The sequence below is a fragment of the Monomorium pharaonis genome, chromosome 1, assembly GCF_013373865.1.
Source record: "Monomorium pharaonis isolate MP-MQ-018 chromosome 1, ASM1337386v2, whole genome shotgun sequence".
Classification (NCBI taxonomy): Eukaryota; Metazoa; Arthropoda; class Insecta; order Hymenoptera; family Formicidae; genus Monomorium; species Monomorium pharaonis.
The window spans coordinates 41260313-41273427 of record NC_050467.1 but is presented as its reverse complement, the minus strand read 5'-3'; the positions used below and the strand labels follow the sequence as shown (position 1 = coordinate 41273427).

At 31.8% G+C, this 13115-nt stretch overlaps 3 protein-coding genes and 1 long non-coding RNA gene across 12 annotated transcripts in view; 2 read left to right on the top strand and 2 right to left on the bottom strand.

The window, feature by feature from the left end:
* Nucleotides 1–58: 58 nt before the first annotated feature.
* On the bottom strand, nt 59–3096 carry LOC118644576. The gene is made up of 3 exons (XR_004962339.1): nt 2860–3096; nt 1001–1116; nt 59–496 (listed from the first exon to the last, which is right to left on the bottom strand). It is a non-coding gene; the product is annotated as an uncharacterized LOC118644576 (long non-coding RNA).
* On the top strand, nt 1560–2749 carry LOC105837989. 3 transcript variants are annotated; one of them, XM_012683227.3, is made up of 4 exons: nt 1560–1815; nt 1892–1995; nt 2079–2226; nt 2364–2749. In XM_012683227.3, exons 3-4 carry the CDS (start codon nt 2152–2154, stop codon nt 2619–2621), a joined length of 333 nt encoding a protein of 110 aa, XP_012538681.1. In that variant the 5' UTR covers nt 1560–1815; nt 1892–1995; nt 2079–2151; the 3' UTR covers nt 2622–2749. The 3 variants fall into 3 exon arrangements, 2 of the variants coding, with proteins under 2 accessions (XP_012538681.1, XP_012538680.1); XM_012683226.3 differs by having other exon boundaries at nt 1562–1815; nt 1889–1995; XR_003626033.2 differs by lacking the exon at nt 2079–2226 and having other exon boundaries at nt 1566–1815; nt 1889–1995.
* Nucleotides 3097–3170: 74 nt separating the features above from the next.
* On the top strand, nt 3171–7389 carry LOC105837991 (heat shock protein 75 kDa, mitochondrial). Its single transcript, XM_012683232.3, has 13 exons — nt 3171–3324; nt 3691–3783; nt 3871–3953; nt 4033–4260; nt 4471–4634; nt 4748–4857; nt 4945–5018; nt 5092–5438; nt 5512–5659; nt 5963–6090; nt 6170–6357; nt 6815–7113; nt 7191–7389. The coding sequence occupies exons 1-13, from the start codon at nt 3210–3212 to the stop codon at nt 7290–7292; spliced, it is 2079 nt and encodes a 692-aa protein (XP_012538686.1). The 5' UTR covers nt 3171–3209; the 3' UTR covers nt 7293–7389.
* Nucleotides 7390–7535: 146 nt separating this feature from the next.
* Nucleotides 7536–13115, bottom strand: part of LOC105837990 (fat-like cadherin-related tumor suppressor homolog) — a 343441-nt gene continuing 337861 nt past the window's right edge. For all 7 annotated transcript variants that reach the window (XM_036283295.1, XM_036283293.1, XM_028191655.2 and 4 more), the window contains one exon: nt 7536–13097. In XM_036283295.1, coding sequence (XP_036139188.1) covers nt 12550–13097 — 548 coding nt within the window. In that variant the 3' untranslated portion in view covers nt 7536–12549. The remainder of the gene's footprint in view (nt 13098–13115) is intronic.

The following is a 13115-nucleotide window of genomic DNA, read 5'->3' as shown; positions in this document are numbered from 1 at the left end:
AATGTATGTTATTATATAAGAAATAACTAAAATTTTGTAAAATATAATATTTTAAAAGTAAAATTCAATATTATAAGTAATTATTAATAAAAATTTACATTTTTCTTTATTTTTTCACGTTTCTCGTTAGTGCTTGTCGAGCCATATTTCTCTTTATATAATGCATCGGAAAGAGCCTCTCGAAGTTCCCTCGGGAAACACCGCGGAGCCACATTCTGAGTCTGAAATGACTCTTATCGCTCTGAGGAAAGTCCCTGGACCCGTGGCAGAAAGTGCCATAGCTTGACTTTGGCTGTTATCCTCCGTCGTCTTCGCGAATCTCAGGAAAGGAAGCCATCCGGCTGATCCTTCGCGATGGGCGGAAGTGTATTTGTCAAATTAAAGTAATGTGTGTTGGAGCGTTGTCTGTATCTCTCTTCTCGTCCGAGAAGGAGCGACACGTGGAACCGAACAGGGCTTACCATACGAGGAAACTTCGCCTTTTTTTTTCATCACCCTAAAATGTAAACTACAGTCGGACCAAAGAGAAACTGATCGGATTTCTACAAAACTAATAATTTTTGACAAAACTTTCAATCTCTTTGAACATTGAACGTTTTTAATGTAATGTGGAACAAAATAAAAAAATCATGGACATAGCACGGAAGAGAACCAAAATTATCTACAGATCTTCATGGACATTGATAACGTAGTTAGCCGCGTAATCGACTTTTGCACGGATATGCGAATGTCGGATATTACGGTTGCATGCGACCGCTCCACGCATCGCGATCTACGTTTAAATGAGGAATACACTTTGGAAATGCAAGATTAATTACCGATGAAGCGATTTTTACCGATGCGATATCACTCGCGGCCTTTCCCGCGCGATCGACTTTTGCACGGAATTATTGTCGCATGTTACAATCGCGCGACCGTTCCACACGTCGCGATTTACGCTACGAACGAGGATACGCGTTCAAACGGAACACGGTACAAGATGAATATACGTTATAATTACCAATTAGACAAATTGCGATGCCACTCGATCGGGAGCTAATCTGTCCCGTGCCCCGTTCCGTTCCGGAAAGAAAGTGAACCCAGCGTCCCGTTCCGTTCCGAAAGGCATGTGAACCCCTATAACAGAGAACTATGTTAAGTTGGCTCGAGCCAGAGATGATCATCTCTAGCGCTAACTTCACGCGTCAAGATGAGTGCTTCTGCGATATATATATATATATATATATATACCGTTTTGAACTTTGCGTTTTTCACACTAATAAAGCTAATTATTATTAATTCATGTATATATATAATAATTCATTAATTATTATCATTTCACAAATTGTAATTACTTTTACATAAAAATAAAAAGTATGCGTAAATTAAAATATGAGTCAAATCGATCTCCCACATCGATCGATAATTGATTCGATAGATTCGATATATATATTATGAAAACAATTATCATTAAATATTATATTATTAAATAAATTATTTTATCTATACTATATTAAATTTATATAAAGTAACAGAAAAATATTGTTTTTTTAATAAAAATGTATTTTTTATTTACAATAATTTGTTCAGTCGGTTTTGGGAACATTGATTCCGTCGTGACGGAACTAACCTTCGGACGAAACTAACCTTGAAAATACCTCTCTGTTTTGATTTTACTTGGAAGGAGTTTAATGTAGCAGGTTTAATTAATTAAGAAAGAATGGGATGCGACGACGACGAAACGCATAATATCCAGTTTAAAAAGAAGAAGAAGACGAAATCTTTAAGGAAACTCGAAGCTTCTCGGTTTGACAGCGAGGGAGAGAAAATGTCCAAGTTAGGATTCCACATTATTCTGTTTTTAATTAATTGTGTAGCATAGAACTTAGATTAAGAGATTTATTTCAAGGAGAAAGTCGAGGAGATGAAGATCATTCAGAAACTCCGCGAGATACCGGCTGGCGTTGATATTGTTGGTTTGGCGCTTGAAGAAAGCGTCTCATTCGTGTGTTGATGGTAAGACAATTTTATATGTATACGTAATAAAAGTAAAATACACGATAGATAGGAAAGGTAACGCGAGATCTATGTTAATTTAGTCGGATCCGGATTTAATGAAAACCGGAGGAGTGATAAATATGGCTGTGCTGAAGAATACAAAACATAAGCTCAATGATGCATGACACTGACACTAGAACGCTATTTAACACAGAGATCAATAAACGCAATGAGGACGTAGAAATATACGTACGGCGACGTTTGGTTCTTTCTCTTTCACGCTTATTATCGATATTTAATTAATTATAAGAGAATGCATATTGTTGGAATTATTAATCATTGCATTTGTATATCTTGTATCCTTATATAACTATTTCTGTTTACAGGGTCAAGTATATAGAAGAAGAATTGTCAAAGCGCAAAATAATAATGATGCAGCGAATAGTATGAATAATGATAAGGGATCACCATTGTTCACCAGAGAAAGCAGCATTGTGCTGAGAAAAAATGCACTATCAAAGAAAGAAAAATGTACTACATTTGAGGAAAACGAAAAAATAACGGAGAGAAGACGATGGACAATTACCATTATGAAAGATTTAAAAAGCAATTCAGACGATTTTGAATTAAACTTGTATAATTAATTATCTTATTATAGTTTTTAAATTTATATAAGTAAACGTTGATGATTTCTTATATTAGATGTTTTTTTAATTGTAATTTAAAATTAAGAATAAAGAAATAATAAAAAAAGGATCAAGGAACAATGCAATATTACGATAATTTTATTTATATTCGCATACATTCATCCATCGAAAAGCATCCATTAAATGTGCATTCCAGTAAGCTTTGCTCTGCAACAATATAGTGTTTCTCATTTACCTCATTAGTAGTCTTCTTGGTTGCTTGCTTATTTTTGGGTGTAAATATTTGCATTTTCTGCAATTAAGTGAATAAATATAAAAAAGAAAAATTTGACTTACAATAGCTTAAGCAACAAAAATTATCTTATTTTACTATTTTAGATAAATAATTTTTAAATGAATAAGTGGATTAAAAAGAAACCTTTACACGAGTGTTTATTAGAGTTTACTACATTAATGCACACCATAAAACAATTTTATCGACAATGTCGAAAAGTGAATGTAGTACGTAGTTTCTACATCCACAATTTGGCGCTGATGCTACTATAGCTCTATTAACCTGAGATTAATGTATATGTAATATAAAAAATGGCCGCTTTCAGGATTAAGCACGCTATTAAATTAGGAAGATCTCTTTCGAGATTGAGATTAAATAGAAACGTACAGGAGAAATTACTTCAGTCACAATGCCAACGATTATCAGGTTTGTTAGACTTTTATTTTTATCTAAATGTGTTACACTATTGCATACTGTGTACAATTTTTTTATTAATCTGTTTCTTTTTTTATAATATAACTTGTATTTTTTAAATATACAACTTTGACCAAAAGTATTAGACACTTTATATCTTTTCATATATCTAAAAGTTTTTTATCTGTAATGTTTTCTATTACTGACATAAATTTAAATTATTCTTGAAATATGTTAAAGAATAATTACTATTTTAATTTTTATTTAAATCCAATTAAAAATATTTTTTTAAATATAAAGCCCTTGCCTAATACTTTTGACCAAAGTTAATACAGTTTTTAATATCAAGGGGTATTTAAATTGTTTTTAATTTTATAGTTATTTGCAATCATGTACGATATTGGTCGTCTCAACCAGAGGCACAAACTACAGAGTATCATAATATTATAAAAGACACAGAGAAATCTATAGGTAACATATTCAGTTGTAATTAAAATAATTATATCTGACATTGTTTTCTAGAAGAATATGACAGGTGAAATATTTTATCATGTGCAGGTGAAGGTGCTAAACATGAATTTCAGTCAGAGACACAAATGTTACTACAAATCGTCGCAAAGTCATTATATTCGGATAAAGAGGTAAATAAATATTAATCTTTTAAAATCAATTATAGCAATTACAATTTACAATGATTACATCAATTAATTTATCTACCAGGTATTTGTACGGGAACTTGTGTCAAATTCGAGTGATGCACTGGAGAAATTACGATACCTACGTCTAAGCGACAATGAAATCGCACAAGCAGCTGGTGAAAGGAACTTAGAGATACATATCGGAACTGATAAACACAATCGTACTTTAACAATCCAAGATACTGGCATAGGAATGACTAGAGAGGAATTAATATCTAATTTGGGAACTATAGCTCGATCTGGCTCTAAAGTAAGTACCCTTGAAATTACACATACTTGCACACATATACACAGAAAAAATTTATAAAATATTCATATTTTTATATAATTGTATTTATATAATATTTTAAAAAGTAAATAATAAGTAATAAAAGTAAAATGAATAAACTAAATAAAAGTAAATTAATATATGTTTATTATATATATATATAAATAAAACATTTCTCTACATATTTTATAGGCATTTCTAGAAAAACTGAAAGAACAAAACTCCAGTGATACTTCCAAAATTATTGGACAATTTGGGGTTGGGTTTTATAGTGCCTTCATGGTTGCTGATAAAGTGGAAGTATTTACAAAATCTTTTGCAAGAGATGCAGAAGGTCTTTGTTGGACTTCAGATGGGTAAGTAATGAGAATAAAGAATATTTATTATTCTTTACATATATTACTGATATTATTAGTATAGTTAAATCTATTATAAACGATAATATTATAAATAATATTTCTATGTATAGATCGGGTACATTTGAGATTTCAAATGCAGATGGTGTGCAGCCGGGCACAAAAATTGTTATACATTTGAAGCCGGATAGCCGAGAATTTAGTGATGAGAATACTATCAATCGTAAGTGCACTGAGCGATAAGAGTATTCACACATTTGTTATTTTATATGCATTTAATAATTTAATAAATTGTATACAATCCATTTAGGTATTATCAACAAATATAGTAATTTTGTCGGAAGTCCTATTTTTTTGAATGGAAAGAGAGTCAATACAATTCAGGTATCGTTAATCGTTTTTTTTCTCTCTAACATTATTTCTAATTTATTATAAAAAAAGATACTTTTTTTTATAGCCTTTGTGGATGTTTGACCCGAAAGATGTCACGCCGTTGCAACATGCAGAATTTTACCGATTTGTAGGAAATTGTATTGACTCGCCAAGATTTATACTACATTATTCGACGGATGTGCCACTGAGTATCAAGGCTTTGTTATATTTTCCGGAGGAAAAACCTGGATTGTTCGATCTGGCGAGAGACGCTACTAGTGGAGTGTCACTCTATAACCGAAAGATTCTAATTAAAAGCAAAGCAGAAAATATCTTACCAAAATGGTTACGTTTCATAAAAGGGGTGGTAGACTCAGAAGATATACCATTAAATCTAAGTCGCGAACTTTTACAAAATAGCACATTAATCGGGTAAGAATTAATATCTGATATTTATACTATTTATTACTATATACAATATATAAATAAAATGTTATTTTGATAGGAAATTGCGAAATGTATTGACCGCACGTATATTAAAATTCCTACACGAGCGATCTACAAAGCAACCGGAAGAATATAACGACTTTTACAAAGCTTATGGCTTGTTTTTAAAGGAGGGCATTGTAACTAGTAATGATCAGTCTGAGAAGGTAATTAATTACTTTTTACGTACAGCTTTGGCCAAAATTATATTAGCACCTATATTTTTTAATATATTTTTAATTTTATACTGGAGATTTTAAACAAAATATAAATTAGCCTTTGTTTTAAGATTGCTTTAAACTTATATATAATGTCAGTAACTAATAGAGAAGAGAGAGAGAGAGAAAATAATAGACAAAGAAATCCTATTAAAATAATTTTAGAAAAATATAAATCCCTAATATTTTTTACTAAAGCTGTAAGAGAATCTATAAAATATAATGATTTATTAATTTCATATCTTATTGTAGGAAGATATAGGCAAACTTTTGCGATTTGAATCTTCTGCTGCTGCTCCGGGAGAATTAGTCAGTCTGCCGCAATATTGCAGCCGTTTGGCTAAAGATCAAAAGGACATATATTATTTGTCGGCACCCAGGTACAGTGAAATGTAGTTTTAATAATTCATGTTAACGTTAACCAGTAATCTGCAAGAGATCATCAAATTTATGTTACAGCCGAACTCTGGCCGAGCAATCGCCATACTATGAATCTTTAAAAAAACGAAATATCGAAGTTTTGTTCTGTTATGAGCCATATGATGAATTAGTATTAATGCATTTGAGACAATACAAATCTAATTTTTTGACATCCGTGGAGAAAGAAATGCGGGATGATACAGAAGCAAATAAACCGGAAAATTTAGGTATAAATCTTATATATTACAACTTTCATAAGAAAAGTGATACAAATCAGAATAACCTTTATTTAAAAGGAAAAAATTGCCTTTTTAAAATTATTTGTGACAGTATCGAACGTAAATTAAATAACTTAGAAGTCATAAATTGCTCGTTTCAAGTTCTTTAGAAGATATTAATTTTTTTATTATTACAGTGTTATATCATAGCCTAAAAATTACTCTTCTTAATTCGTGCATTTTTCCATAAAAAATTCTTTAATTAGAATTCTACTTGTGTATTAATTCTCTTTGATTGAAGGATAGTATATTTAGAGCATACAACATATATGAAATAATATGAAATTTATAAAATTTTAACTGTTGTCTTTTTTGCATGGAGGTGTGATATTTTATGGATTAATTAGAACTTTAAAAATAATTTTGATATATATAATTTTAAACATAATTATATTCTTTGACATAGGTATTATAAATAAAGATGAACTGGATAATCTCGTAAACTATATGAAGAAGATTCTTGACAAGAAAGCGTACGACGTCAAGATGACAAATCGTTTGGAGTCACATCCTTGTGTCGTGACTGTTCAAGACATGGCAAGCGCGAGGCAGTTCATTCGCATGCAGAGTCATCAAATGAACGAGGAAATGCGATATTCCATGCTACAACCGCGTTTCGAGATAAATCCGAATCATCCTCTCATCAAAAAGTTATGTAAGATAACAACTACGGATACCGAATTAGCCGATCGATTGATACAACAGGTATGTTGTAATAAAAAAAATGTTCAAATATTTGATCTTTTAAATGAGTTATCACGACAAATTATTTATCATTGTAGTTATTCACTGGTGCTATGGTTGGAGCTGGGCTAATTGAAGATCCGCGCATATTATTGACACCAATGAATGAATTACTTACCTTAGCATTGAAAAAATATTAAGATAGAAAAAGGTAAAAAAAATCAAGCATCGGATATGGATAAATCAATACTACTCTATGATTTACTTAGAAATAAAGATTCTTTTTATCTGTGTATATGTAACTTTCTCTTTGCTTCTTCATGTCACAGAAGAACATTGAATATCCTGAAATATGACAAAAAATATCAATAAGTTATCTGTTTATTATTTAATAAATTCTTATTAAGGAAACGATATAATTGCGAATAAAGTACAACTTATTGTAGGCAAGATTGGTTTCTTTATTACAATAGGTTGATCTTGTACAAATTAATTATAGCCTTACAATAATAACAAGTCAAGTTCCTCGTTTTCTTAAAAGATTTCATGATATCGATATGTATTCTATTAGCAGGGCTAGATGTTATGGCGAATTTAGAAATTGTACCCATGTTTCCCATATTTTTCTTGTCACAGTTCTATGGTTCACAAAAATGTACATTCAAACTGTTTGAGGCAAACAATAAATAATTTTATAAAATTATTTTATATATAAAATGTTATTCGATAAAATTATTTATTTTTTACACTCTCTCTTTTAATTCTTCGAGAACATAACTCGCGAGTAAGTAGGCCTGAAGCAATAAATAATTTACTGAAAATTATATGTACAAACCATTTGTAATATGCTTTTAATCAATTTTGTACTACATAACTATAAAAGAAGTTAATAATTATTACTTTTAATGTTACTATTTCATCAATTGAAAAATTCTAAAAGACGGGCAATTTTTGTAAGATCATTAAACGATTTCTACGCTATTTATAAAAAGTCCGCTGTTACATCCATATCTACTACTTTACAGTCTTTGACCAATGTGCTTCATCGTTTCTTTTTTTTTAAATAAAATTTATCTAAATGTTTATCTAATATTTGTGCTTCATATTACTGAAATTTTATATTATTTTTAATGAATTTTTATTGTTGCAACCAGTAGAATCAATTTTTTAAATCTTTTTTTGTATGCGATTTTTTAAATATAGTCATTAAAAAATTTCATTAAATAAACGTTTTATTGTATTAATAATCTTCTAAAATTTCAGAAAGTAGAAGCACACCCAATTTTATTAACTTATAAGGACGAGAGACGATGCTTCTGTTCTTGGTCAACATAAAAATCACCCTGTTTAGCATTATTATTATTATGATTCGCTAATGTTATCCTACTAGACACACAAGTAGGATAAGTGGCATCCTTTACAGAACAGGAACATAAGATCGAATTTCTCAACAAAATTCTACACGTATAAAAGAATGTATGTATACCTCACCCAAATAAGCTGCCGTTATACAATATATATCATTGATGAAAAGTATTTTCTAAATGGAAGTGACAATGATTAAAAAACCTTAGACGCGTAAATAGATTGTTCCTTGATTCTTCTATCTCCTTTATACAAATTATAAGAAAGTGCATTGCTTATATGGCATTAAGAATTAATTGGCAGTTTTAAAAAGTATTATATATTATATGAAGGTTTCTATGATGAATATATGAGATGCGAATGGCAGATTGGTAAGGGGCACGAAGAAGTGAATCACCTCGCGCCTCTGAGCAGTCTTATTAAAGATAGTAAATAGATGATAAAGCGTGATGTAAATAGTAGCACCATGTATGCAAATTTATCGGTCGTACTGATGGTGACTGACGAATAAAGAGATAAAAGGAAAAAGAAAGTTAAATAAACGGAACGTTGACTTAGCTTACATATTACGTGGAAGAGGATGTCGCCTCTTTCATCACTCTTCCTTCTTTTCTTTCTTAAATTTGTTATAAAACGCTGAGTAATTAACATTGCAATTATTATGATACAAGTCATAGTATTTGATCGTCGTATAAACATTATTATCATCACAGTAAAAATATTTCATATATTTTTTTTAACTATTATAATCTGTGCAATAAACACATGCACAGCGTGTGTCGCGCACATGTAACCGCGCTCCGTAACGCGAAGGAGGCTGTTTTTCTTTTTTCACTAGAGTCCATTTACTTACAGATTTACACGCTAATCTCCACTACTTGTTACTTAATATATGCATCATTAAGTAGTCCTTCGGTTCTCATTTATACTGTTGTGTGCGAGCTCCATTGTGAACGCGAGCTTCATATTAAAAGAAATTAATATATCAATCGCCGATATCAGCTGACGGTCATGATCATCGCTTTGTAATGAAGTTGGAGTAAAAAATAAGTAAATAAATAAAATTCGTTCTCTAAAGAAACGTGCTATCTTATCTCGTGCGTGCCCGTGCGGTCGAGTGCTCGGGAGTGCGCGGCGCGGAAAGCGCTACATTTTCATCATCAAGTCATCAAGCAAGATCAAAGAGAACAGCTTTCAAGACGCTGACTTCTTTTCTTTCCGATTCTTTCTGATTCCAAATTTTTTGCTCAATATTTAACTTATGCAACTCAATTGTTAATGTACGAAATTTCTTCAGTTCAATTATCTTTGATTAAAATATTAATAATTAGACTGTTCGGGATCGCGCCGCTGTGAGGGGCAGGATGAACAGCCTCGCGGCGGCGCGAAAGTACGGGATGCCACCGCGTATGCTGTACGACATAGTGAAGAAACTCGACATCCCGATGTCGTTCAAACGGTCGCCGAGAATGGCACGCTGAGGAATTCAAATATCCTGCAATCGGTGAGCCCGGGGCATGCCGATCCACTCCAGTCTGAATACGACGCAAACCCAACGCGATGACCACGACCGTCAGCTGACATCGGCGATCGATATATTGATTTCTTCTAATATGAAGCTCGCGTTTACACTGAAGCTCGCACACAATACTACATAATCAAAATAACGTCAGTTAGCAAATAGTAAAAATACATAAATATCTATGTATCCTTTGCACTGGAATTATAGTTGTTGGATTAATACGTTAAATTTAAACGATAGGTCATTTAAACAATAATCATTGGTCTGACGACACGGTCGTGATTAATTTCATTTTTTTCTCAAGTAATGAATTCTCCTTTTTCTTAATCAATATAATTTCTTACGTGTCCTCATAGTTGCCACATAGTTTATTTTTCTCTAACAAATCTCATCTCCTTGGGTAGAGTCAAAAAGAATATTTTCAGTTGTTACGAAAATAAAATAGTATTAAGAATGTATGCAGTATATAGCGTTATCTAATATGTAATTATGCAATTTTCTTCTTGATTAAACAAATAATTCATATTTACATTGCATATTAAATAGGATCGTGCAAAGATTTTAATTTTCGGGAAACCTTTTTAGTGCAAAAGTGAGAATGGGAATCCCAAATTTGGATTACTACTTTATGAATTTATAAATAAAATTTAGATACAAATGCTGCTTTTCATTTACATCAAAACTCAGATAATTCTCACTTGTGACGTCATAACTCAGTTAAATGCACGTTCCTTTTGCATTCTCACAAGTGAGATTCAACTGAGTTTTTTCCTACAATCTGAGCAATTTCAAGACCGTGTGCTTTACTGAGTCTTGCATACTCACTTTAGAAGTGAGGTTATATATTGAGATAATTTTGTCATTAAAATAAGCGTGACCACTTGCATATTTCTTTAAATCACTGAGTAATGACGTCATTATCCAAATATAAAATACTCACATTATTGAATGACTCAGTCTCACTTTCAGATAAATGGAAAGCAGCAAAAATTAATTTGAAACAATAGTTTACAAGAAGTTTTAGGAACTTAATTATAATGCATCCTTGCATATTTTGCACGATCCTTGCAATTAGAAGAGAAAAGATGGCTTGAAAATAAAAAAACGTACCAATATTATATGTTCAGATATCTATTTTTCTATTATCAAGCCATAAAATTATGTCAATCTGTATTTTGGATATTCGTTTATATATAGTAAATGCGAAAATATTCATATAAGATATGAAAATATTTTTAGAAAGTAAACAACAGTTAATTAACAATATATTAACAACGTAATAGATATATTCCTAAATGTTATTTTTTTTAATAATTCTAAAAAATGCAGTAATTAAATTACTCTAACAATAATAAAAAATGAAAAAATAATATATTAAGGCAAAAAAGTATTGTCACAGTCGAAAAATTTAACTTTTAAGATTTTAGAACATGATTACTTTTGTTCTCTTATTCACATTAGAACAGAACGTTACGTTTTCTAATTATGACGAATTAATAATATCAATTTTACTGTGTTATTCAAACAAAATGCAAAGCTAGAGAAAGTAAAGAACGAAAAATTATTAGTTGCATAATCTGTGTGAAATTAAACAAATAAATCTAGCAAATGAAGGTAAATATATAAAAAATATTTCATTAATGATATCTTCAAAATATTTCTAGATGTCTAGAGGTCTACTCTTTAGACACCTTTATCTAAAAAGATTTTATTGAAGTTAGCTTTACAGGATTTCTAGAAGATATTTACTGATATCTAAAAAAACACCTCAAAAGATATTTTTAAGATATTTATCACATAAGATGTCTTTTAAATTTCTAAATGACTGTATTGCTAAGGTTCTGAGTAAATGACAAAATAATAAGAAAATAACAGCTTCGCAAAAGTAATCATTATAATCTTAGAAGCTAAATTTCTCAACTATACGAATACTTTTTATGCATCCAAATAAAACTTTTTAGTATCTCTTATTAGAATAATTTCATTATTACATCTTTTTAGTTAAAATAATATTAAGGAATATTATGTTCGTTGCTACAAATTGTTAAAGTTTACTTTCTAAAAATTAGTTTTTTTATATTTTTCCTGGATGAATATTTTTTGCATTTGATGTGTATATTACTATGACATACATACTTAATGTATCTGATAATAGTAAAATAAATAGAACAGAAACTCTCGAAATGTTTTCGATTCCAATATGATGCAACATATATCCTGCTTGCGAATGTAGGATACACAACTATTCGCGGGATTAGTTTGCAAGATTAAGTACGCTGATGCTTGAACTCTACCTGCAGGAGGAGATTTGAGGCGCAATTTTTCATGTCATATATCGTACGCGCGCGGTTGCGTTCGGAACATGTACTCGGTGGCTTCGTACAATGAGTTTCTCTTATTTCATAGCTGCCTCTGTACAGACTGTCTTATTTTTCTACGGCGATATAACATTTTATGTACAAAATTGCATATTCACAGACATTCGCGCGTCTCAATCGTAGAATCAGAACGGAGAGACACGCTTTTCTCGCGCGTTTCAATCTATCCGCGTACTCGGGCACCACCGTTCGTCACACTGAGGTCTGCGTGATGCTGTTCCCCGACAGCCACAAGCGCCCGTTGCTTTTCTGATCCGCGATCTCGTACTCAGAATCGTCGATCTCGCAGAGATTCGTGGAGAGATCGCTGTTACTGGTCGCGCCTAATAGCGAGTTCCTTTCCTCGAGTGTGGTGATGACGGAACCGATCTCATCTTCTTCGATCACCTTGTGGCATCGGTTCCGGCGGGTGCTCGGAAAACCATAAGGCACTACGTCGTCTTCTTCCTCGTCTGACTCGAGGGTACTGAGACGGCCATTGAGCGGGTTCGTCTCATTATCGGTGTCGGTGTGAATATTATAGTGCGGTAGGTATGAGTTTGGATGGCGCAGATAACTCTCGGAGCTCTTATACTTGTACTCACCCTCACCACCGCTGTCGAGAGGGTTCAGACGTTGCGTTTCCGCGCAATGATACTGTTCCGAAAACTCGGTTCCGCACTCGGAATCACCGACGTACTCAGATTCCTGATCTTCGTTTAGGGTCTCAATGTCCCTTGTTGGATCTACTGGACCGTGCACTGTAACAGAATTATGAA

What these genes read in the sequence shown, in the direction of transcription:
- LOC105837989 (XM_012683227.3), top strand. Translation starts at nt 2,152, where the DNA reads ATGATGCATGACACTGACACTAGAACGCTATTTAACACAGAGATCAAT. An exon ending in ATGAGGACGTAGAAATATAC is followed by an intron (nt 2,227 to 2,363) that starts GTACGGCGACGT and finishes TTCTGTTTACAG; the next exon opens with GGTCAAGTATATAGAAGAAG.
- LOC105837991 (XM_012683232.3), top strand. Translation starts at nt 3,210, where the DNA reads ATGGCCGCTTTCAGGATTAAGCACGCTATTAAATTAGGAAGATCTCTT. An exon ending in TGATGAGAATACTATCAATC is followed by an intron (nt 4,858 to 4,944) that starts GTAAGTGCACTG and finishes CAATCCATTTAG; the next exon opens with GTATTATCAACAAATATAGT. An exon ending in AGAGAGTCAATACAATTCAG is followed by an intron (nt 5,019 to 5,091) that starts GTATCGTTAATC and finishes TTTTTTTTATAG; the next exon opens with CCTTTGTGGATGTTTGACCC.